At 37.8% G+C, this 26,963-nt stretch overlaps 2 protein-coding genes across 2 annotated transcripts; both read left to right on the forward strand.

The window, feature by feature from the left end:
- Positions 1-5,592: 5,592 nt before the first annotated feature.
- LOC128746449 (uncharacterized) lies at positions 5,593-7,573 on the forward strand. Its single transcript, XM_053843496.1, has 2 exons — positions 5,593-7,043; positions 7,102-7,573. Exons 1-2 carry the CDS (start codon positions 5,593-5,595, stop codon positions 7,571-7,573), a joined length of 1,923 nt encoding a protein of 640 aa, XP_053699471.1.
- A 3,596-nt stretch (positions 7,574-11,169) lies between these two features.
- On the forward strand, positions 11,170-12,972 carry LOC128746450 (uncharacterized). The gene has a single exon (XM_053843497.1). The coding sequence runs from the start codon at positions 11,170-11,172 to the stop codon at positions 12,970-12,972; it is 1,803 nt and encodes a 600-aa protein (XP_053699472.1).
- Positions 12,973-26,963: the final 13,991 nt, after the last annotated feature.

A 26,963-nucleotide genomic window follows, 5' to 3' on the forward strand; every position in this document is an offset into this window, starting at 1 on the left:
TTGCATCAGTTTTAGATTTTCGTACACACCCCCGTCCTTAAACAGTAACATAAAATTTTAAAATATCCCACACTCCAACCCTAGTGGATATCCCTAGTTCTAGCTAGTGCTAGATAGAGTCTAGCAGCTTCTCCCAGCCGAGATTCGAACACTTAACTATTAATAACTACTTCTACAACTGTTCCATACACCACTTCTTCAAATTCTGCTTGGCTGAGGCACTGTTATCAATAGAAAAATGGAAGGCGGTGTGCATTGATTACTTATTTAACACATTTTTGATATTTGATGTTTTATTGTAATAGGAAATGCTCTTCTGGGAAATTTTTCCATGCCGCAATACCAATAGATATTTTTCTTTTCCACCTCCATAGACGCGCTATGTAACCTCTGAACCGTTTTTAAATATTTTCTACAATAAAATTCAAATAAGCGTCGTTTTCATTACTCATTTTCATCTATTTTAATTCATTAATTGATTGTTTAATTACTCTTCGGTGTTCCAGTATACTACCATATTTGGTACACATATAACGAAATGCCAGAAACGCTACTACTATAATTGGTACATTGCAATGCTATTTTCAAACCAGCTTTTTGAAAACTTTCGTCAAAAAATCATCAAAACTGACGCCTGATTCCTTTTCTACTGATCACAAAGTACTGGAAAACTTTTAGGTATTATACGTTTTGAGTCATAATTAGATATTTATACGTAAATTTGTCTTAATAGATGACATATCTCCACCATATTTGGTACGTCTACCCTACTTTCGTTTTTAATCACTGATTTGTGAAAATTAACGAAAAATTTCAAGGTCAAATATCCTCATACATGTTCTTGGTGATCGCCTTGCTTCACAGGCACTGTCGACAGTTAAATACACCATCTGTGTACTGTGATTTCGATTACTCTATTCTTAGAAAGAAAAAAACGACAAAGCCCCCTCGTCCCAGCAGGTCAAACATTCTTTATGATGTTCAGATTTATACTAATTTGATATCTGTGCTTGAGAAGTACGCTAGAAAAACTGATAAAGTCCTCTCGTCTTAACAAGATTTCTTAGTCCAATTTGATGTTTTAAAAGTGAACGGTGATAACAAGTGTACATGATAACAAGCAAACATTTTCGTACGTCAGCTGACCATTCATGCGAAATGTCGTATAGAAATGATATGCATTTGTCGCTTTTTGCATACAGTTATAATTGGAATACTATAGAGAAGTGATCGAGAATAAGGTGTATTGGGGACCTTCTTATTTAAAACCGTGTTGCTTGGGGGAAAGCTGTATGTTTGGTTTACGTGCGCAACTGCAAAAGAGAATACAAGAGAATACAAAAGTGTCTCGAAGACTGCTGACTGCTCTGTTTTCGTTGCACTTGCATTTCTTTTCGGTGCTTGTGTACCGGCAGCATGTCGCAAGACTGGTAGGATGAAAAAATGGTAAATGTCTTCAGATTTTTGTCACCAATCAGTACATTTTGCGTCCCTGTTGTCAACTCGGTGACTTTGCGGCTACGGAGTCCCCGTTCTGCTAGCGCATCGTTCAAGTGCTGTTCCTCCCCTATTCTCATCTCCGCCCTCTTCGTTTCTTTGTTTTCCGGCAGAGAGCGGCTGCTCGGTAAGAAATGGTCCACCGCATCAGTGACCGGCTTAATGCAGCAAGGGCAAGTTAGTGTGGAGGGCGCCCTGGCACTCCACAGGCTCCATTGCGGCAGAGTATTTATAGAACCCCCTGCACCATTCATCCCTCGGCACGGGTCGCGTCACACCTTGGATTAGGGGTTTATCCATTCAAGTTTTTACATAATAGCCATGGATAACAGCTATTAAAACAATCCTACTTTAGGGGCTTTGGACCCTCTGCTATGGTTCTGAGTAGCTACAGCTATTTTAACTTTTCATCACCTATTTTAACTCACCTTGGTTCGAACATGCCTCTACAGAGATCCTTGATTTGCAGGCGGAGTTAAATTATATTTATAACAGGACTTGAAATTACACCGATTTAAAAGCTGCATTTGATCGAGTGATCACAGTATTCTACTAGCAAAATTAAAAAAGCTTGGAGTTTGTACTGCGCGTAATGGCTTCGATCCTAACTCTTATCTTCATTTCTACTCCCGGAAGATTGCCGGTTGCTTTTTGCAGACGACGTGAAACTGTTCCAAGATTGTCAACGATACCGTAGACTGCTTAGCGTTCCAGCGAATGGTTTATATTGACGTAGGACTACGTCTTTGTTTACTATCTGGGACTGGGTAGCACTTTGTGAAAACGAAAGTAGAAGTGTAACGTTGGAATGAAAGATTTCAAATGCTAATAACTGCTAAACTACTGAACGATACTGAACAATTTATATGTCGTTGGAAAGATAAAATGATCAGCAATTTTATGGAGGGGCGAGAGAGCAATTTTATGGACAGCGTAAGAGGGAAGGCCCCTACACAAATGAAACACAAAGTTCCTCGAAACTCGAGAACTTATCAAGCAAATCGAACCAAATTTGGCATGTGGGGGTTTTAGAAGGTAGGATTTTTTTCGATGGTGTACTGAGACTCCTTCCCCTTCTAAAACGGGGGGCTCCTATACAAATGAAATACAAATTTCTTCATAAATCTAGAACTATTTCACCAAATGTAACCAAATTTGGCCTTTGGGGGTTTCAGAAGGCAAGAATTTCTTTCTATGGTGAATTGAGATCCTTCCCCTCTTTAGGAGGAGGGGGGTGGGGGGCATACAAATAATATACAAATTTTCTCATAACTCGAGAACTAATCAATCAAAAGGAAACAAATTTAGCATGTGGGGGTTTTTGGAGGCAGGAATTTTTTCTATAATGAATTAGTACCTTTGCCTTCTTTAAGAAGGGGGGCTCCCATACAAATGAAATACAAATTTTCTCATAATTCGAAAACTAATCAAGCAAATGGATCCAAATTTGGCATGTGGGGGTGGAGGCATGAATTTATTTTATGATAGTTTGAGGCCCCTCACCCCTGTGATAGGAGGATAGGGACTCTCATACAAATAGAACAGAAATTTTTGCGTATGGGCCATATTTTCTGCTATGTAATAAGCGGTAAGCTGTGAAAATAAACTAGTAAAACCTTCTCGGAGCAAAAGACAGTGAATCGACGCCGCTAACTTACGTGCCTGTTGTCATTCATATCAAAAGAGAAACACATTCGAATGGCACATCATATTTGCGATGAACGTGCTTTGGTTTTAATGTTATTTGTAACCAATGGCCCTTTTAAAGGTCACAAGCGAGTAAAAGTAAGATTATTAAAACATGTCAAGCTACGTGTAATCATATTTAATACAATAATCTGTGGGCTGGTCATTCATTACCATTTCAACCTTTATGATGCACGCAAGTGTTTTTTAAAAGAAATCTTCTATGTCTCAATGGTTGCAGGCATTGTACTTATGAACCCCCGTCCACGTATTTTCAAAGCCACCATTCATTGCATTCAATGAGGAATTGAATCTGAATAATTTTCTCTCTTTTAAACATTCACTTAAACAATGGCACTCACAGATTCTTATAAACATGCATATGCCAAAAAGACAGTTTACATTAGTCTTTGATCTAATGATCTGATATGGTCCTACTACTATGGTCACTTTACTATTCCCCGGTGCGTTCCGTCCTTGAGACCTACTCGTTTTTTGGTGCCAATTCCATGCTAATTGCATAGCAAGAATTGAAGCCTTTCAGCTAAAATTCGAGCGATATGTTCTACGATGTTCCTTCCATGGCGGAATCAACACCAGCTACTACCGTATGCAGAGTGCTGCCAGCTTCTTGAAATGCAGACTTTAGAACGTACGAAGGCGGTTCGAAACTCAAGCTGTCTTTATGGAACAAATTTTGTTCCACGAGATCGATTCTCCAAGTATTCTACAGCAACCTAATAGGTATGCACCGGAAAGGACTCTGAGGCCCAGAGACCTGCTGTTCTTACCTCAGCGAAATGCAAAGTACTGGCAACATGATCCTATCCACTTCATGTTATAGTTACTAAATATATAGTTCGGCGGATACAACAATCGGGAGCCAATTAAACGTCAAAAGCGGAGCCAAACGTTTTTCAAAATTCGAATTGTGGGTGTTACGGAGAAACAAAACTAGACACTATTCCTGATAGCAATCTTTATATTCAGAAGCTTCAAGCTAAAACGAGTACAAATGTTACATATAGGTTATCTTACAAACAATGGTCACTTACAAAATAGTGATTCTATCACGGATTAGATCAAGCTGTCGCATATATGCTGATTAAACAACTTCACTGTGCTAAGAAAGAAAGCTGTGAGCTATTTTTAAATGTACGTTATTTATGCAAATACCTATAGTTTTGAGAAGACGCTCAACACAGAACACGTTCTTAAGCTTTGCTCGCAAATTACGCTATTATAATTATGGGAACATAGTTTATAATTAGCACATTAGTATACAAAATATTTCATCACACTTACATAATTAACTTCACTATCGTAATTACAATTAAACTTTTATAAATTTTTTAATTCCAAGCAATTTATTGAAAACCTAATCGTATTATACGCGGGATCAGTATTATGGATCACCGCGCTATTAATCAAGCCAATTGTATAGCGCTTCTTTGTGCACTTGGTGCAGCATAAGTCGAGCAGTTGAGAGTGGCACATCTAGCAACCAGCACGATCGTGATCGACGAGCAGATCGCAACCCAACCCTTATGCCCGGTTGCCAACAGTGGGAGTAATGTTAATAAACACAATTTATTTCCATAGAACTAGTCATTTTCAACACCCGCTGGCGATTATTTTCCCTAAAAACCTGTACATTTCTCCATAATTTCAAATTTAATTTCAAAAATCAGGGATGCCAATTCGCCTGGTTTTCTATCCGCCGAACTATATATATAGTAACTATACTTCATGTCGGCGAGCTTTAATGCTGTAGCAGATATATTTGATTTTAATATAACGTCAAAAACGTTTAAACAACGGCTTCGTAGATAAATATGTTTTTGTGTGTTTCTATACTGCTAATTTTGTGGTGCTTAATCATTAACACTACTATTGTCAGATCATGTAGTTTATAACAAACAAACCGTTCGAACCTCCTTCGACGCTTTAGTAGTATTTTACGCTATTTTTTTTTTTTTGACTATTGGCGTTTTATACATTTCTCGACCGATGCATGAAACCTACCTTCTAGTATTGGCTTCTACTGAATGAACTGTCTTCTGACTTTGACTGTTTGACAATAATGGCTTACATTTGCCACTGTTCATATACTTCTCGCTTTAGGCTTTAAACTCGAACGATTTGCATTTCTCTTTGGCCATTGATTCACATTGATTCACAACGAGGAAAGGTAAGTTCAATTAGATGAGTCGTCAACATATTCTACATTCTCTGTTGATCGCCAAATTTAATTAACTTTTCCCTTGTTTTGTTCATAATTGTTCAATTGTACAAACAAAAGAATCCCCCATGAAAGAAGTCATCCGCCAATTAGTAGCAATCAGTCCAGCTAAATAACGAGTAAAACCCATCCATACCGATCGATAACCGAACAATCGCAACGCAGTGATGAAACTGTTCCAAACGTTATTGGCCACCATTCTGCTGCTGCTGCTGGTGGTCACTGCCAAAGTCCGCTTCCCTTTGGAAGAACAAGTGAATCTGCTTTCTGCTTCTGCGGTTCTTCGGTTCTACCCCCAAGTGGTGGCCACCATTCTTCGTCGTCACTTCAGCCATTCCCACGAGGCCGTCCTGATCCAGCAAGCGTTTCAAGCTAGTTCGTCCAGTTCGTTCCTGCAGCAGCAAGATTTTATCAACGGGATGATTCAGCTGTTGAACGGTGATCTGGTTGTGCGGTTCTTCGAACCGCGATCGGACCCCATTCATGCGCACCGCTACAATGTTTTAGTCGTCGATGGCCATTATGGCAGTTTTCGACGAATCTATGCGTCGATGGATTACAGAAAGTTTGATTCTTCCGGTTACTATCTGGTTGTGATCGTTGGTGCGGTGGGGGACGGATACGTTGGTGATGTGATCCAACGAATGCTGGAAGATCTTTGGGTATTGGATATCTACAACGTTAATGTTCTGCTTTCCAAAGGTGAGGATGCAGTTCAGGTTCATACCTATTTTCCCTATAGCCCAAATCAGTGCGGGAAAGTGAAGCCCGTCGTTTGGTACAACATAACCAGCATGGCTGGATATGATCTGGATTTGTACCCAAACCGCTTGACGACCTTTCACGGATGCCCGCTAATTGGAGGAACTTTCGAGGCGAAGCCTTACACGATCATTCCTAAACAGGCAAACGATTCTTCAACGCTTGTCGTCGGAGGTTTCGAGGGAGACTTGGTGAATCTTCTAATGGAAAGACTCAACTTCACAATCCGGTATGAGATTGCACCGAACGGATCGCAGTGGGGATTCGCGAGGGAGCCCGGGAACAGTACCGGTTTGATGAAGCTGATCCAAGAGGAACAGGTGCACTTCGGGTTCGCTTGTTTGGCATTTACCTACGATCGTAATCGCTACTTGAAAGCGGGACTAGCTCATCACACCAGTCAGGTCCTCTTTGCTGTTCCAGCTGGAAGACCGTTTTCGGCCTTCGAAAAGTTGTTTTGTCCTTTCAGCGCTACGATTTGGGCCCTAACGCTGATTTGTTTGACCGCGGGAGTTGTTGTGGTTTTAGTTCTGCAATTCACACCCCAGCAGACGCGTAACTTTGTCTACGGTAGCGAGACTTCAGCTCCGGTTCTTAACATGCTGCAAGTCTACTTTGGCGGAGCCATGCCTAAGCCTCCAAGACGGAACTTCTCACGAACCATTCTGTTCCTGTGGATAGGTTCCTGCTTTATTCTCCGAACGCTCTACCAGAGTTCGCTCTATCTGTACCTGCAGCGAACGATGAACCATGAGCCGCTGAAAACGATGAACGATATTCATCGCTCAGGGCTTCCCTACTACATGATGGAGATTGGTGAACGATACTTCAGAACAATGCCCCACATTCTGGAAAGGTAATCCCAGCATCTGAACTGTATTTTGTCCAATAACCCGACAATTTTCTTCTTTTAGAGTAATCCACATTCAGCCGGGCAGGGATAGTTTGGGCCGGATGATCGACGGTCTAGGTCGGGGGCTAGTCGAGGGTGTTGTTCTGACCACCCAGGATCATGTAGCCTACCACAACAAGCTACGCTCGAAGCAGCAGTTTGTCCACGTGGCACAGAAGAACGTTGCCGCCTATCCGGTTGGGTTCTACTATCCGAAAAAGTCCAGCCTGAGCGAGGTTTTCGACGGGCAAATTCGCTTCATCAGCGCATCCGGACTTGGAGAGTTTTGGGTGCGACGTTATGGGGATTATGATTTTTCCGAAAGAAGGCTAAGCTCTTCAACAAAGTTGAAGAGACTTAGCAATCAACATCTAGCCGGTGGATACCAGATTTACGTGGGTTGTTTAGCTCTTAGTTGTGCTATTTTTGCACTCGAATTACTTTCCGTTCGCTGGGAAGCGCTGAAAAGAGTTCTGCACATTATCGGTGATTAGACAACTAGTCGGGTTCTCATCATTGTATGAAAGTAATCGAATAGGAACTTTTGAATGCACATAAATGAACTGTACTGTAGTGGTTAAGAGAATCACTCTTTCCCCTTCATGTCTTGTCTCGGCCTGGAGATAGTAAACACCTATATTTCATTACTTTCTTCTACCATTTTCATGTAAAATGTAAATGTAAATATCTGCTATGAATGGCTACATCAACCATATTTCCAGCAAATTTAGTTTTTTTTTAATTTTCGAACAATATTGCATCGTCCTTCATCCATCGTCCCTCCTCCATCGCTCCTTCGTTCCATCGTTCTTCCCTTCCTTTCTTCGCTTTTTATTTTTTGGTCCATTTGAAGTACATATTTTGAACAATTTTTTGTCCATTTTAGATCAACTTTTTGGTCCATTTTTAGTCCATTATTTGGCACTTTGTGTTCATTTTTTTGGTCCAATTTTTCCATGTTTGATCTATTTCTTGGGCTAAATTTTGGTTTATTTTTAGTCCATTTTTTGGTTAATCTTTTGGTCCACTTTTTGGTACAGTTTTGGTTTATTTATGGTGCATTTTTGGTCCTTTTTGGACCATTTTTGGTCTATTTCTGGGTCTATTCTTTAAACAGATTTAGTCAATTTATGGTGCATTTTTTCGGTCCTCTTTGGACCGTTTTGAGTCAATTTTTGATTCATTGTTTGGTCCATTTTGTGGTATAGTTTGAGTCAATTTTTAGCTGCATTTTTGGTTTATTTATGCGTCAATTTTTTAGTCCATTATTTATTCATTTTTGGTTCATTTTTTGATGAATTTTTGATTTCATTTTTATTGCATTTTTGGTCCACTTTTTCCATTTTTATTTTTTGCTGCAGCTTTTGGTCCGCTCATTTTCCATGTCCGATCATTTTTAGCCCATTTTTGGTTCAATGTTTGATCCATTTCTTTAACTCATTCTTTAGTCTAGTTTTTGGTACATTTTTGTTGCATTTTTGATTTATTTTTTAACTGATTTTTTGGTATATTTTTGGGTCCATTTTTGGTACAGTTTTAGTCGATTTTTTGCTGCCATTTTAGGTCTGTTTTTCAGTCCAGGTTTCGGTAGAGTTTTAGTCTATCTATGGTACGGGTTTTAATCCTTTTTTGGTCCGCCTGTGGGACCATCTTTAGTCCAGTACCAAACATTTTTAGTCGATTTTTACTGCAGGTTTAGTTCATTTTTGGGTCAATTTTTCGGTTCATTTTTTGGTCCATTTTTCCATTCATTTTTGGTGCAATTCTTGGTCAATTTTTTGGTATAATTTTAGTTCATTTTAGTACATTTTTGGTCCTTTTTTGTCTAATTTTGGGACCATTTTTAGTTCATTGCTCGGTCCATTTTTTGGTTCTTTGTTTGGTCCGTTTTTGTTCCACTTTGGATCCATGTCTGGTCTATATTTTTGTCTACTTTTGGTGCTGTTTCGGTTCAATTGTTTTGTTTTTTTTTTTATTTTAGTTGGTCGGCCACCAGCACACCGAAAGGCTATTGGGCTAATTGTTGTTGTTTTGTAAATTTTTTTTTAGTCCGTTTATGGGACCATTTTTAGTCTATTCTTTGGTACAGTTTTAGCCGATTTCTACAGCTGCAGTTTTGGGTCAATTTTTCGATTCATTTTGGCTGATTTTTAGTTTAATTTTAGTCGATTTTTTGCTGCATTTTTGCGTTAATTTATGGTCTCTGTTTGGGTCTATTTTCTGATCCATTTTGGTTCATATTGATTGAGGTTAATTTTTAATCCATTTTTGTTCCATTTTTGATCCATTTATGATCCCTTTTTTTAAATCTAGTTTTGGTTCATTTTTTTGGTAATTTTATTGTTACATTTTGTGATCCATATTTTGGTCCACTTTTTTGTTCAATTTTTGGCTTGTTTTTGGTCTCTGTTTAGTATAGTTTTAGTCAATTTGCTACCATTTTTGGTCTATTTATCGGTCTTGATTTTGGCAGAGTTTTAGTCCATTTATGGTACAGGTTTTAAACCTTTTGTGGTCCGCTTGTTGGACCATTTTAGTCCATTTTTTGGTACAGTTTTGGTTGATTTTTGCTGTTGCATTTTTCGGTCCATTTTTTGGTTCATTTTTTGCCGATTTTTGGTTCATTTGTTGGTCCATTTTTTGGTACAGCTTTAGTCCATTATTAGGTGCATTTTTAATCCATTTTCTATTCATTTTTTGGTTTATTTTTAGTCGATTTTTGCTTCATTTTTGATTTAATTTATGCTCCATTTTTGGGTCAATTTTTCCGATCGTTTTTTGGTCCATTTTTTATTCACTTTTAGTCCATTCTTGGTCTATTTTTGGTACAATTTTAGTCCATTTCAGTACATTATTGGTCTATTTTTCGTCAGATTTTGGGACCATTTTTAGTTCATTGTTTGATATATTTTTAGGATCATTGTTTGGTCCGTTTTGATTGCTCTTTGGATACATTTTTGGTCTATTTTTTGTCTACCTTTAGTCCATTTCTGGCTCATTTGTTTTGTAAATTTTTCGGCTTATATTTTTAAATTCGTGATTGATCTTTTTTGTCTATTTTCGGTACAGTTGATTTTTGGGCCTATGTTAGGTCTATTTGTTGGTCCACATTTTGTTTCATTTTGGATTCATTTTTGGTCTATTTTTCGGTCTAGGTTTTGGTAGAATTTTAGTCCATTTATGGTACAGTTCTTTATCCGTTTTTTGGTCCGCTTATGGGACCATTTAGTCCATTTTTGGTACAGTTTTAGTCGATTTATTCACCTGCATTTTTTGGTCCATTTTTGGGTCAATTTTTCGGTTCATGCTTTGGCTGATTTTTGGTTCTATTATTGGTCCATGTTTGGTACAGTTTTTAATCTTTTTTTTTTTGGTCCGCTAGTGGGACCATTTTAAGTCCATTTTTTGGTAGAGTTTTAGCCGATTTTTTTTGTTCGGCCCATTTTTGGCTTAATTTTTAGTTCATTTTGAGGTCAATTTTTTGGTCCATTTTATGATTCATAATTTGGCGCACTTTTTGGATCAATTTTTGGCTTGTTTTTGGTACAGTTTTAGTAGATTTTTTATGCCTTTTTTGGTCTATTTTCGATTAATTTTTTGGTCCATTTTTGTTCAATCTATGGGCCATTTTTTGGACCATATATTTAGTAATATTTTGTAATCTTCAGAATTCTACTATTTAAAAAAGTCCAGCCTGAGAGAAATTTTTTAAACGGGCAAATTCGATTTATCACCGCATCGGAACTAGATGCGGTTGCTAGAATCCAGTTGAGGCAACCGATTTACGACTAATTTTAGTCACAAATAAGTTTCTGCAACCATAAATGCGAAAAATGTGCTGCTTGGGGGGTCGCTCTCGAGATGATGACTTTTCCGAAAGAAGGCTGCATATTTCGTCTAACTCTTAGTTGTGCTACTGCGACTCGAATTACTTTCCGTTCGCTGGGAAGCGCTGAAAAGAGTTCTGCAAATTATCGGTGATTAGACAAGCAATCAGATCCATTGTATGGAATTAATCGAATAGGAGCTTTTGATTGTACATAAATAAGCTGCACAATATTGTTCAAGACAATCGCTAGTAACTAGTGACATGGCACCGGTTCTGCTAGCTTGGGTTTGGTTGTTCATTCCCGGATTTAATTTTGCTACTGAAGAAGTGGATCTGATAGCAAGTATCATCGACGAATATTACACCCAGCGACAGGTACCTCTGCTGATACAAGGTGAGAACCAAGACGTAGTTGATGGAGTGATTGGCCGGCTGAGGTTCTCTAGACTGATTCAAATCAACTCCAACCTTATCGGGTACCAATCCTGGAAATACGTGGTGACGTTCATCGAAAGCTACTCCAACTTCCAGCGAATCGCAGAACTCTACTCCTCGCAGCAATTCAACCACTTCGGCTATTACACAGTCATCTACCGAAACGTTTCGGAGTCGGAAATCCAACTCACATTCCGCTCATTCTGGCAACTGCAAATCACCAAAGCAGTGCTCATCGTATCCAACGATGACAACTCCCCATTACTCTACAGCTACACCCCTTACTCGAGAAACAAATGCGGAACTCCGACGATCCATAGTTTTGAACTCCCCAACCGGACTACTCCACTATTCCAGGCTCACTTCACCGACTTTCACGAGTGTCCACTCCGCTTCGGAACGTTCGAATCGCTTCCCTTCATCCACTTCACACCAACGTCAACGGGCGACGATCGCCGAACCGCCGTAGCTGGATTCGAGGGTGAGCTCGTCAGCACGATCGCCGGCAAGCTAAGTTTCCGAATCGATGCCGTCGTACCGTCGGACGGCATCCAGTGGGGGGTTGCTCGACGCAACGGAAGCACCGGTTTGATGAAGATCCTCCAGGACGGAACGGTACACTTTGGAGCCGGCTGCCTAGGATTGTCTGCCGATCGGAACGAGATTCTTCAACCCGGCACATCACACTACGCTTCGCGTGTGGTGTTTGCTGTTCCGGATGGCCATCCGTATTCGGCCTTCGAGAAGCTATTTCGACCTTACGAGCGGAGCTCGTGGATCGCCATTGGAATCACCGTATGCGTAGCTGGTGCTACCATCCTCTTGCTCAGTTTAGCCCCCCGAACGGTTCGCCAATTTATCTACGGTACTGACAATCAAGTTCCGTTTTACAACACCATCAGCATTTTCTTCATCGGAAGCGTCCATCGAACGCCAAGGCGTAACTTCGCCCGAACCCTACTGATCCTGTGGATGATATTCTGTCTGGAAATTCGAACCGTCTATCAGGGTTTACTGTTCAAGTATCTGCGCAGCGATTCGAACCACGAACCCGTCGATACCCTTGCGGGTATCGAACGTTCCGAACTGTACTACCACATGCTTCAGATCTCCGAGCGGTTCTTCCAGAACAACACTCGAGTACTCAGCCGGGTCCGGCACATCCCGCAAGGGAACGACAGTCTCAATGCAGCAATGGATGCAATCGCCATCCGGCGATTGGCTGACGGTGTCGTAATGGTCACTACGGAGCACATTGCCTTCCACAACAAGCACCGGCTGGATAAGGGATTCCTGCGGAGCACCCGAGACTACGTCGTCTCTCTGCCGATAGTGATCTACTATCCGAAGCGATCCTTTCTGGTACCGGAGTTCAATCGAGTTATCGGACAGGTTCAAACCGCAGGTTTGATGAGCTACTGGGTTCGCCAGTATGGGAACTACGATTTTTTCCCGAAGGAAACCCGAGACCAACTGCGACCGGTTCCGTTGAACATCGAACAACTGAGCGGATGCTATCAGGTTTGTGCCGTTCTTTGGATGGTGTGTTGCGGAGTATTTTTGCTGGAACTTTGGTCACGGAAATGGCACCGTCTACGGATCGTTTTGGATTTTCTTGCCCATCAATAGAATAGATAACTTCTACAGTGGATGGGCAAGAACAAAGTTCTTTTTTCTGGCACAATAAATGAAAATAATAAACAATTTGAGTGTAAGTTTAGTGTCTAATTTGTGACGATAGACCCGCCCCGACGACGAAAACTGGAAATTCGGAAAACAAACTACGGGTCGACAAAAAAAGGACCCAAAAACGACGATGAGAAGATGAAGATGACAGAAGACGATAAAAAGCGGACGAAAAGATGTTACAAAATGTACTTTCACGAGCGAATGGTCGTAGGAACCGACTCGCGATACCGTCTGCCGGGGTGAGATCGGGCCAAAAAATCATAGGTTTTTGTTCTTTAGCTTGTTATACACACAATTTAGCGATTAAGTTGATTCAAAGCCTGTCAATATATAGTTCAATGTTTCGTTAACCACTGCCAGAAAGATTAAGTTACAATGAACACAAATGGTATTAAAATTACATGAACTTTGGCACAATCTCACCCCTTCTAGGGGGTGACATTGTGCCAAAACCATAAAGTTAAGCTAAATACTTAATAAATAAACAGTAGCGTTTCTATGAACAATACACATGTAGAACAATATGAACTAGTACGTATGGGGCCAACCATGGATCACGTGGGCTATTAGAATTTGGGGGACGACCAAAAACAACGCTCCTTACAAATTATAATGAAATGTATGCACGAAAACTACTCGGGGGGTCTACAACAACCAATAATAAGTACGTGGTTTATATACAGTTACTTAATGTGTAGTAGTGTCTCCAGGCTTTAGAAAGCGGAAATTGAGGGGCGTAAAATCTCAGAAGACTTATCTATTTGATCATTCAACAAAGTTAATTAGTTACTTCGTTCGAGATACTGCGGCCAAAGGACACCCAATCAGCCTCGCCTTTAAAACCGACAGTATATATAAAGTAAAGCATATTTGTCTCATATTAAGATGTTTATTCAAAGCATCTGAAATTTCTAGAGAAAAGGTAAAGATGAATATTAATTATTTAGCAGACTTACGATACTGTTTGCTCCCTACTAAGCAATCAAGTGTATTGATGTACACTGAAGCATTTTCGTTGCAAAGTTTAGAAACAAATTTATTTTTGTAATCAAAAACCGTCCAATGCATAATAACCTTTCAATATATTGTAAATGAATACTTAATCCACTGACGAACTGACATGACACATAAAAGAAAATTTTTCAAAAACCATCGTCCTACACATTTTGCTTGCACACTAGCGCCCTCTGTTATGCATGTTGCGGAGTAGCTTGCATTTGCAGGGTTTTACACTGTTTTTTACATTTGCAGGTTTTTTACATTTGCAAGGTTTTATACTGGAAACTCGAAGCAACACTCGAGCGCCGCGGTATGGTCATGTTGCGAAACATGCTTTTTTGAAAAATAAGTTGTTTTTGAATGGACGATGAAATTAACGCGAGTGTCTCGTCTGTTTGTCTGTGCTTAATGTATCTTCAGAATAGCAAATGGATGCGATTTCTTGTTTGGGTCTATTTATATGGGACATTTATTGTCAACGTTTTTTCCCAGTATTTTTAGCCCTAAAGTTTGAAACTCCAAGTGTTCCATTACAAGTTATGAATAAATATGTTATCTTTCAAATCATCTTGAATTTGAGCCATCAGTTTGCATAGATATAATCTATTTTTATAGACAAACATTGCTGATTTTTGGCACAATCTCACCCCCGTGGCCCAATGTCACCCCGGATGGCGGTATGTGAAATAAGTGACGTACAGACGCACGTAAGAGTACATCAGCCAAAAACCTGGCCAAAATTCAAAAATCAAAAGGTCAATGAACCATGTTCTATTTATCATTGTTGTATTGTTAGATACTTATAGCACCACAAGTCGGCCATTTTGGAAACATCTCGATTGTTTACAAAGTTGTGCAGCTGTCAAAACCTTGCTATAATTCGCAACGTGATTTTTTTTTTGCAGGTGGTCCGACCAACAAGGTTGAGTTCCTGCTGTGTTTTTGTTATTTTCTGGTAACTGTTTCATCAAAATTCAATATGGATAATCAAGACAAAGGTATATAGAGTAAATTTCAGCTTAAGTTTCTTTATACACATTTAGGTGAAACCCGTAAGCAAGGCGTGGAAGCAGCAACTTTTTGCATTCTTTTTTAAAGGCATTTTTTACAAAAAAACATATTTGTTTATGTTCTAAGCATCTCTAAGCAAAAATTTTACCATCATTAGAAAGATCTGGGGTTCCAGAATAACGTTCTAAAAGAAAATTTCACGCATCCTCACGCTCTCAATTTATTTTTGGATTTGAAGTTTTGAAGATTTTTGTTGCGTTTTTTCAGCTTTATCAGATACTTGTGTTTGTCATGCATTAGTTAAGAACTTTTGATGTATTCTTTCAGATTCTGAGAGAACTGACTGGAAATTTTCCAAAAACCACCTCTTTCAGTTTATACAGCAATGTTCTGATCTTTGTCCTGAAAAACTTTTGTTTATGGAAGATAGACTTAAAGAAACTCTTAAATGCCCTCAGAATCACTATCAAGCACTAAAACATCAGTTGCGAGGTTTTAAAACACAGTTCAAACGCAGATGGGCTGTTTCTTATAACCATAAGGATCGGTTGAAAGAGGCAAACAAAATTAGTTGTGTTTTACAATCAAGTTATATACTTGGTCTGAGATATCAAATCGCCCAAGTAAGAAATCTGCGGAATCTAGTGAGAGAAGCAAGCGAAGAAGAACCCAGGAGCTGAGAGAAAATTTCCCAGTTGAGGTCTTAAGGTTTGCAACGCACATGAGTCAGAGATCTGTGGGAAATACGACGGTTTCCAGCATCATTAAAGACATCACTGAAAATCCCTCAAAAGCTTCAGAAATAAAAAAAACAACTGTTGACAACTGTACAGTCAAATACTGTTCAAAAGCATTCCCCAGAAAAGGCTTTAGCTATATTCGTCGAAGCTATCCTTTTGAAAAAGCAGTACAATATTATATATTGTGCAAACAAGAATAATTATCCTTGTTATTTGCAGAAGTAGAATTTTGCAGGGTATCTGTTACTCAAAATTCTACTTGTAGCAGACGCTGCTAGATCGCTCAGCTTGTCGCTTAAGTATATGCATCTAGATGAACATATTTTGTCCTTGCGTGATGAAGCAAAATAAAATTTGGACCTGCTCTGCAAATGGGTATGCGATAGTTCTCAACAAGACCAATATAATAAAAAAAAATCCCGACAGGCAGTGATTGAAACATTTTTATAAGTTTCTTCGTTCCCCTCCGGATGATAAGCAACATTGACGGACAGAAGAAAATTGTATGGCAGAATCCAGCGCCTTCATCGCCGAGGTTTTGCCATCCAATCAGAGTCAGATTCGTCCGTGAAACTAATGATATAACTAGGAAAGAAATTTGCTGAGTAGTTGTCGCGCAAAGCCAATAAAACCTTTGCAGTCTTTTTCAATCGAAGCACTTCAACTAGGGTTTTTTTTCTAGCTCCCGTCGTAATAAGTAAAATCATTCTAATTTTCAGCATTTGTTGGATAGATTTAATGAATAATCCAAAAGTTCTTGTGCTGATTTGACTTAAACCCACTTACCTTCCGATCCGTGAACTTTGAAATCACTGAAAAGCGACTATTAAAGCATATTATTGAAATTATTAAAATCCGTCCATCAAAATTTTTCATCGTCCGAACTAAAAATCACAACAATGTTTACGAAGCTAGCGCGCATGTATTTGTGTATGACGGCATGACAAGTGTTATTCTACAAAATTTCTGCAGGTCGGGCAAGTTTTCCTGGCTGTAGAATAACGACAATGCCTTGCGTGAGTTATTTTCATTTATGAATGACGGAAATTAAAACGATTAGTCGACATTTTTTTCTTCGTCGCACGAAAAAACGTAGGAAATTTGGCTGGTAGGACTTCTTTAATGATAAAAAGCATTTAAATAGATCTCAGCTCACTTTGATTGATCGCGTATGATAGACAACAAACTAAAATATTAGGGAATAACTGGTTTTGCATTGTGTGTCATAAAAATGCTGATATTTTTAATAATTTGTGTTGGATAGGACGGGAAAAGGCAATTACGACGATGTAGCAACATATCCTACTTGTTCCAGGTCAGCCAAACATAAAACTTGAAGGATACAATGATGCATCAAACGCGAGCTCAGATGAAATGGGGTGATTCGAACTCATAGCGGTTTCTAAATCGTAAAAGGTGAACTTACTGTTTACATTTTTTTACTGTACTGCTGAAAAAATACTACAATGCTTTACTTAATACTCATATTTGATTAACAATAAATGGAAATACTATACCGAAAGAGTATATCAAAAAGCACATATGTCACTGCTAGGTGAAGGCAAATTGTTATTTACAAGTTTTATCATCTGAAAATAATAAATAATAACTTTTTTGAGCTATTTGAGGCAATGACTGACTGAAAACCCTTTGGCCACGTTTTTGTTCTGCATACTCCTATGTGAGACGGCGGAAATACGGGACAATGCAAAGACGACGAAGAGAATACGATGATGGTGAAAATAAGACGAAAAAACGACAAGACAGCGAAGGAACAGACACGACGACGAAAAGACCACGAAAATAAGAGAATAAAAATATGACAAAAGCGATAAAAGGGCACAGAAAATGATGAAAAGATGAGGATATATTATGATGAAGTATCAGCGATTTATGGCGATTTTAAGAGAAATACTCCTAACCCGTCAATCGGCGAGGTTAGGCACTAGAGGGTTAATCCGAATCCAATCCAAGTTAGCTCTAACCCAATATTAATTAGTTCAAATCTCATCCTAATTAGTCTAAATTTGACCACAATCATCCATAGACAATCGAAATTGGCTCAAAATTGCTCCAGATCAGTGCAAATCAGATCCAATTTGGTCCAAATCCAGTACAAATCCGACCTAATAAGTCCAATTCCAGACCAAAGTAGTATAAATCCAATCCAAATTAGTCTAAACCTCTTCCAGATCGGATCAAAACCATCGTGATTCAATAAGTAGTGATCTAAATCTAATCCTAGAAGGTCCAAATCAAGACAAGACAAGACAATAAAAGGACGAAGAACAAATAATAAAAATAAGCTTACTAGAAAACGATAAAAGGCCTCAAAACGGACCAAAAATAAAAATCCAAAAAATTGACCCACAAAATGGACTCGCAAAAAATAATTACAAAAAGATGAACTTCAAAACGAACCAAATTTGACTAAATTTTTACTCAAAAGACCAATTGACACATAAAATTTACCTAAAAAATTGATGCCAAAGAAATTAATCAAAAAAAAAAATAGCCCCAAGAAGTGGACACAGAAAATAGTTCCTTTAAAAATTAACCACAAAGTGAAATGGATGCAAAAATATAACACGAAAAATTGTCCCAAAATTGAAGGATTGAAGGAAGTAAGGAAGTTCCCTTCCTAAGTAAGGAAGTTCCCTTCCTAAGGAAGGGAAGTAAGAAAGGAAGTTTTGGTATTTTCATGGTCCTTTTAGCTTCTTTTTGTCATCTTTTTGTTGCTTATGCGATTTTTTAACGTCTTTTTGTTATATTTTTGTCATTTTGTCGTCCTTTTAATCGTATTTTGGTTGTTTTTTGTCTTTTTTTGTCATCTTTTTGATGTACATTTCTCATTTTATCGTTCTTTTTATTATATTTTTAACATCTTTTTGTCATCGCTGTTGTTGTTTGTTGCGTTTATGTCATCTTTGGCATCTTTTTTTCTATTTTTTATCTCCTTTTTTCTATTTTTGTCATCGTTTTATCGTCTTTTTGTCATCTTTTTGACGTTATTTTTTCGGTTTAACGCGTGCAGGGCACTATATCTCTGCATATTAGTGTTGATAGGAGGAAATGCTTATCAACTTGGGGACTATATTGGCACGCTTCATTGTGCCTGATTTTCAATTTCAGGTATAATAAATTTAAATTTATCACAAGGTTTTCGAGCCATCGTAAATCTCGCATGTGCATAATATTTCTCGATATAAATTTTCAAATTATGGTTCATTATGTAGTACCATTACCATTATAATTAATTTATAATAAGGTGTATTTTTGATCTTAATTTTCTTAATTACTGGCTTTACAAGAGAATTTCCGAATCGTTTCATAAGGTAATTTAGCGTCGTTTACTCTCGTGTCTCGCTCGTTGCATTTTTCCGACAGCGTTTGTTCCAGAAGGCCATTTTGAATTCATTTGAGCACACTTAGCAATGGTGCGTTTTCAAACCTGAACTTTTATTGAAATCTTATAAACGTGCATTTTAATCGTGAAATCGGTTACCTAGGAACATCGCGCGTTATTTCTATCATATGATTTCAAATATCAAAAGCTTGATAGCTTTTATACAGCTCTCTAAATAAGTAGCCAGTGTTTTTAAGCAAGTTCTATGATCGAAGGATGCTAAAGGGTATCTCGCGCAGTCAATGTTTTTAATGAATTGCCAACTAGACACGTTTGTCTCAGTTTTCGTCAGTCTCGTTTTCGTGTATAGCAACAAATGTCTATCGGAATTTAATAACTAGCCGAGCGCTATTTCGAACGAATCGAATATGTTGACAGAATGATCACATAACTTTCGGTGCGGTAAATTGATTCCTCTACCTGTTTCGCAATAGCCACGTAACTAAAAACATCCTTAAATCGTACGCGAGCTCCAATGACAGTGATCGCACCACCTACCTCGGTGGATCCATATCAATTCCTTTCCACTAACAACAACTCCTTCCTGTGACACTTGTGGATGATGCAGCGGATCTCTCGGTCTCTAGTAGCAGCAAGTATCGGACTAACATTCCTTTCCCTCCCAAATTGACCTGCATGGGCGTGGCCAGCTTTGATATTGATCATCACAAAGAACTAGATCACCAGAAAATGCACACTGAGAATGATCTGCTACTCCGAAGCATCATACTGATGGTTCTTTGTGCAATCTCAGCTGATCTAGATCAATCGCGGGCAACTCACGGGTGGTCAAGCTATGCTATACTGTGCTTTTTGACTTTATTTTTTCGATTTTTACCTTCTTTTTGTTTTCGTTTTATCGTTTACCGTCTTTTCGTCGTTTTGTCACTTTCTCATGTCTTGGTAAGCTTTTTGTCGCTTTTTTATGTCTTTTCCTCATTAATCTGATGAATGTTTGTCATCGTTTTGTTCTTTTTTGTCATCCTTTAGCCGTCTTTTTTTTCGTTTTTTATCTTCTTTTTGTCACCGTTTTATCGTTTTTTTGACATATTTGTTACCTTTTTGTCGTCTTTTTGTCACTTTTTTATGTCCTTTCTTCATAAATCTGCTGAGTTTTTGACGTCCTTTGGTCATCTTTTCGTCGTTTTTTTTGACGTCTTTTGTCTTAGTTTTATCGTCTTCCTTTTCATCGATTTATTGTCGTGTTCTCATTTTTTAGATTATTAATTTTAGATCTAGTCGTTTCTGGTCTAATTCTGTCAAATTGCGTTGCAAAACAGTCAAATAACTGGCAGTCACCACGCTAACGAAAAGCAATCGGGCTATCGTATGATACATGTGCATGGAAGAAGACGGTCACACTCCGTCCAATACAAACGAACATTTTGCTTGCGTCGGACCGACGTCCGGGTGACAAACTATTACTGTGAGCACCCGATTTGGAGACAAAAAGAGAAACGAAAAAAACGTCATCTTTCGCTTCCAGTTAGTTTGCAGTTTAGATTCATCGATATGAACGCAAAGCGGGAGAACGACTGTTGGCTTCGCTTGAGAGGCCGCATGAATTATAAGACGGCAGCAGCGCAAGCGGCGGATTGACTGGATTCAAAAAACAGTCAAATCATCGTATAAAAAGCGCAAGTTGAATGCGGAAAGCGTACGCATTCGCGCAGTAACATTCAACTTGCGATCCCTTTTCAAGCCCTGTCGATTTTCTGTATTCAATTTTTAATTTCAAATTTTCAATAAAATATTATCGTTTTCCTTTTCCCGTTTTCTGGATTCTTTTTGTTTCCATTATCTTTTGGTCTTGGAATTTTGACGCCTTTTCGTCATATCTTTTCGTTACTTTTTGTGAACTTTTCATAGAACTTTCGTTGTTTTTTTACTCACCTTTGATAGTAGTTTTCCTCTATATATTTGTCGAATTTTTATTACTTTTCCGTTTTTTATCGATTTTTTGTCACTTTTGCCATCGTCACTCGAAAAATCTTCATCTCGTCGTCGTACTTTTATTGGCATTATTTGTCACTTTGGTGGCACTTTCTGGCAAAAGACGATTTTGTTGTTGTGTTTTTTGTTCAGTCATTTTTTAATCGTCTCGTTACTGTTTTTTCATCGTTTCTTCGTTGTCTTTCTGTGGTTTCTGCGCTATTTTTCATCATCTTTCCTTTATTCTTTGTTCCACTTTTGTAACTTTTTGACGTTTTAGCAAACTCTTTTTGCTGGTTTTGTGTTATTTGAGTAATCTTTCTTTTATTTAATCGTTGCTTGTTCGCCATACTTCTATTGGCTTTTTGCTGTTTTTCCGTCGGCTTGTTGTCGTGTTTTTAACATTCTTCAGTTGTCTTTTTCTCATATTTCCGCAGTTTTTGTTCATTTTTTGCAATCGTTTTCTCGTATTTTCACTACTTTTTTATAATCTTTTCGCTGTGCTTTTGTCGTATCTCGGTCGTATATTTGCGTTTTTTACATCGTCTGTTTAGGAATTATTGTCGTTATTTTTCTGTGTCATTTTTTGTTGTCATTTGATCGACTTTCTGTCATCATTGGCTGTGTTTTCATCACCTCTTTGTCACTTTCTCGTCATTCTTTTGTTGTTTTATCTTTGTTTTTTTTCAAATCGTTTTTTGTTCATCGTATATCCGCCTTTTAATGTTAACTCTTCGTAGTCATTTTCTTGGCATTTTTTGTCGCTGTTGTAACGGTTTTTTGTACCTTCCTTTGCCAATATTGTCGTCTTTTATCCTATTCTGGATTGGTTTATTGGTTTCTTTTCTCCGTCTCTTTGTCGTTTTTTCCTCGTCTTTTTGTGGTTTCTGTACTGTTCCTCGTTCGTTAACTTTTCGTTTTTGTGTCGATTTTTGGCGACTTTAGGAACATTTTTAACAGGTAAACTTTAGTTAACGATATTTTTCCAAGAGACGATGAAAATTGTATAAAAAAGTTATGAAATGTAGGTGTTTTATAACGTTTTCAGCGCGAGACCAGATGTGAATGGAAAAGAGTGGAAAATTAGATAAGGAATAGGTAATACCGTGACCGCACATAATTGCGATCAGCTCCTAATTCCGATCACTCAACCTAAATGGTCAATTTTTAGAAAATTGAGCCAAAACCTGTAGTAAATGAGCACGCTTATTTATTGTGCTATGTGTTTATGTGTCAGTTGTTGAAAAATGACTGCCTTTGGGGCACCATGCACTTCAAAATAAATTAAATTCGACAGGCAGAAGCAAAAAACGCCCTCAAAATGTGTTTTCTTAGCCGAAGTGCTAAGCGCACGATCAAATTTGCTAAGATCATAGCAACGTGAAAACATATTACCTTCTTCGGTATTCTATGATAACTAATAGATACAAGCATATATAATCGTTCTGTATCAAATTTGGCTGAAAAAATGCTGAATTTGCGGAATTTATTCCATTAAAGTAATTGATCGGAATTATGAACATCATTTTTTTTTCTACTTCTAATTCCGATCACTATATCAAAGTTATAAACTGGCAAAATGCAAGCTAACGAAGTTACTATTTGGATTTTAGGATTGATTGCAACATGATAACATGGTAGGATTATCGAAATTTTTGACGTAGGACTACGTCTTACGTCATCTTCGTCATAGGTGTCAACCAAAATTTGGAGTTAAGCCACCGCACAGTGGTCCAAACAGCGAAATACGTGATCGTTTGATATAGCGCTGAAACGTGAAGTTTTTCGCATATAGTTTCTTTAGGAACATTTCTTGGTATAATAAGCCCCTTCTTGTGAGAGAAACCTTTGGGTGATTAATTCCCTTAAAAGTGAGATACGAAATTTATTTTCTCGTACATTCGAGATACAGGTATGGTACTTTCGACAAAGTTGTAGTAAATATTAATACAAACAACTTTGTCAAAGATACCATACTTGTATCTTTTCATAGAAATTGTCTATGAAGCGTTATTCGTGGACAAACCCTTCAAAACAGTTTTTAAACCCTGGCTTATTCTGGTCAACTTTTATGTGTTCATAGTGTTCTAGAAAGTTGTTTATCTTGCTAAAATCAACGTTTTTGTAGAACATTATTATACGCGATTTTCCGCAGTTTCGGAGATTTTGAGCATTTTTGATGAAAAATAGTACTAATTTGAGCCTCAATATTTCCCAAGGTGGCAAATGGTGGCAGACCAAACAACTCCTACTTAAAAGTACAACAAAAAACCTTTAAAAGCAAGTGTCAATTGTCTGTATCCGTTTGTATCCTCAAAAGTTATAATTGTTTTAAAAATCCATCTCAGTCATGTTTATAGAACAATTAAAATGTACTTCGAATGCAATAAACGCCATTTTGTTTACGTTGACAATTTCTTTCTAACAAGTTGAGTTACCAGCCATTTTTTCGCCTATTTTCGAGTCGAAAATGAATGTAGACTTAAAATTATTTGCCGCGATTAATAAGAGCAAGACTTCCAAATAACTAACTTAAGTCTATTTTGTTCAATACCTTGGATTGGTGTCTTTTCAAAAGATCACACTCATAATGGGCTGGTACCAAATGACCGAAACACAAATGGTCGAATCACGAATGGTTGAAATCCAAATGGCCGAATTTCAACAACAGTCACAGAAAGATTAATTAGATAACACGAATTAACAAGCAGTTAACAATTAACTTTACTCAAGCCAAAAATAAAATAAGCAATAAGTTGTACTTTTAAGTACGAGTTGTTTGATCTGCCATCATTTGCCACCTTGGGAAATATTTAAGCTCAAAAAAGTACTATTTTTCATCAAAAAAGCTCAAAATCTCCTAAACTTTAGAAAATCACGTATAACAATGTTCTACAAAAACATTGATTTTAGCAAGATAAACAACTTTCTAGAACACTATGAACACGTAAAATTTGACCAGAATAAGTAAGGGTTTAGAAACTGTTTTAAAGGGTTTGTCCACGAATAACGCTTCGTAGATAATTTCCATGAAGAGATACAAGTATGGTATCTTTGACAAAGTTGTTTGCATTAATATTTACTACAACTTTGTCGAAAGTACCAAACCTGTATCTTGAATGTACGAGAAAATAAATTTCGTATCTCACTTTTAAGGGAATTAATCACCCAAAGATGTCTCACACAAGAAGGGGCTTATTATACCAAGAAATGTTCCTAAAGAAACTATATGCGAAAAACTTCTCGTTTTGGCGTAATATCACACGATCACGTATTTCGCTGTTTGGACCACTGTGCACTGTGCACCGTCACGAAAGAATGAAAGATTTTGAACGCTAATAGCTCTTCCAATTTCAAACGGATTTTGATCATAAACGATGTAGCAGTTGTATGGCTTTCTTGAAAAGATTGTTTGCCAATCGCTAAATAGTGAAAATTAACGAAAGCTTTCAAGCTAAAAATTCTCCATACATTTTCCGTACGATGGTCTTGCTTCCCAGGCACGGACGACCATTACACATACCAAGCTTGTGGCTTGTGCTGATTAGCATAAGCAAGCATAAGCATAGGCACAAGCATAGGATTCCGCCCGTGTGCTGCTACTCCGTTATTGACCAGGACCGATGAAAATTACAAAATGATGGCTGGAAAAAGCATGACAGCACACTGTTCCTTTTTGTGCAACCTTACCAGGTCCCTGCGTGCTGATCAATACAAACGCCGGCCACGTCCGAATGCAGGTCCTGGTGGGATGGGAAGGAATGTTAGTCTTATACTTGTTGCTAATAAAGACCAGGGAATCCTCTGCATCTTCACAAGCATCAAGCTTGTGGCTGCTGCTGATTCAAGACAAAGAAGCAAAATAAACTTGCGTGTTTTTTGCTTACTGCAAAGCACCTATATAGCCTAGGTGCTACATTCTGATTTGGAATTTTGACCTGTTTTTATACGACAGACTTCGTAGCGTGTAAGAATACGGGACAATTGTGCTACAAATCCTTTGACTCTTTCAGTCGAGATTCGAACATGTGACGTCTAGCTTCCTGATCAGATGATTCTAGCAAAAATCTTACAGAATTGTTGCTCAAGTTGATATTTCTATCAAACTTTGTAATAAATGTTTCTACCTTTGTCACAATTTGGTTATACAGCAAGACAGAATACTGATTTTTGTTACTTATATGGATATAAACTAGATAAAATTATATCATAATTTGATATATTTGTGATATGCCTTAAGCATATTTTGTTACAATTTTAGTTATTTCAACTGCTAACGAGACCAAGTTTATAACAAAACGCAAAGGAGGCTTTGTTATAAAATACTTACTATCTAGAACTCATCCTGTTATAAATTTGATATATTCATTTGATCGGGTTATTAAACTAGCGGCTGCTGGTCAACTAAAAGGCTCAGTCGTTTTGCTTTTCTAACGCTGCAAACAAGCGACAGCGACAGCGCACTTATGAACTATCTTATTAATGCGTGTTCTTTTAATATAACAATAACATATTATTTTGAAGACTTAAGTTTTCTCCTAGAACTTTGTTAATAGCTGGATGCGTGAGGCAAATTTCTATACTGAAATACTCCGATTATGGCACTGGTAAAAATATTCGTTTTTGATATCACAAAATAGCTCACCTGCCATAAAAACGGTACAGCAAGATAATATTATTATTATATTGTTTGTTTTTTCTCACTTTACGCTACACATATACCAATATGGTGTAAAAAGTTTTCTTTAATATTCGAGGTTTCTTCGCGAAAACCAGCCTCACGTAGTTCTACACCAACTACGCGGTCATGTCTGGAACACAACCTTTCTGATTTGATTTTTACTATTATTTATGATCAAAGCTTTATGAAAACGTCGAAGTGACCCAATTTTATTGCAATTGTAACAGTTGAACAAAGATAAAAGAAGAGGAAAGTTTTATAATCCGCTTGTCGATCTTTTGAGTACACAAATTTTATGAATATTAAGCTAATGGTAATAATGATCATCAACGCAAGCAGAAGATGACTGGTAGGGGGATTGTCGTCAAACTACATAAAAGCAATACATTTCAGATCCATTTTGTACGAGTTGACAAAAGTATTTTGCCTCATTATGACGTGATCGGAATTAGATACACCTGTGATCGGAATTAGAATCACCCCTTATAATTGATGATCGGAATTAGGTGCACTGATGCATCATACTATGATGCATTTTTTTAACTTTCGGTAAATAATTTAGGTATTTTAGTATTTTTCCATGAAACATAATTGAAAATACTTGCTAAAGACATATACAGTGTTAATAAATATCAAAGCTATATTTTTCAGTACGGACTCAAAGATGAATCATGCCTTAGGTGATCGGAATTGGGTGCTTTCACGGTAGAAGAAAAAGTTATAAGTTCGTAGTTTGTTCCTTTAATCAAACAGGGAGATTGGCGGATCCTTTAACTTATCTTATTTTCCGCTCTTTCTCCTTCACGTTTTCTATCGCCCTGGAGAGTGGAATAATAAACTATAAAACCCCTATGTTTTTTACTTTCGTCTGTGATTCCTTAATCTCTTGGAAAGACTATGGTTATAAATCTATAAGCGGCTTATTGCTACATTTACAAATAACTCGAAAACGAAGAACATTCCACTGGAACTGAATAACAACTTGTGTCACACATTAAAAAGGTGTCAACCAATTTGTCGCGTGTCCCAACTAATGTGCCCATTAATTTAGTCACGCCAAACAATGGATTCCATTACTAGGCTATCCGTGTCTTTTTTTTCAATTGACATAAAATTAAAACACCGCAGGACTCCTGCCACAATCGTTGGTCCAACATCCGTA

The sequence above is a fragment of the Sabethes cyaneus genome, chromosome 1 (assembly GCF_943734655.1).
Source record: "Sabethes cyaneus chromosome 1, idSabCyanKW18_F2, whole genome shotgun sequence".
NCBI classification, from domain to species: domain Eukaryota; kingdom Metazoa; phylum Arthropoda; class Insecta; order Diptera; family Culicidae; genus Sabethes; species Sabethes cyaneus.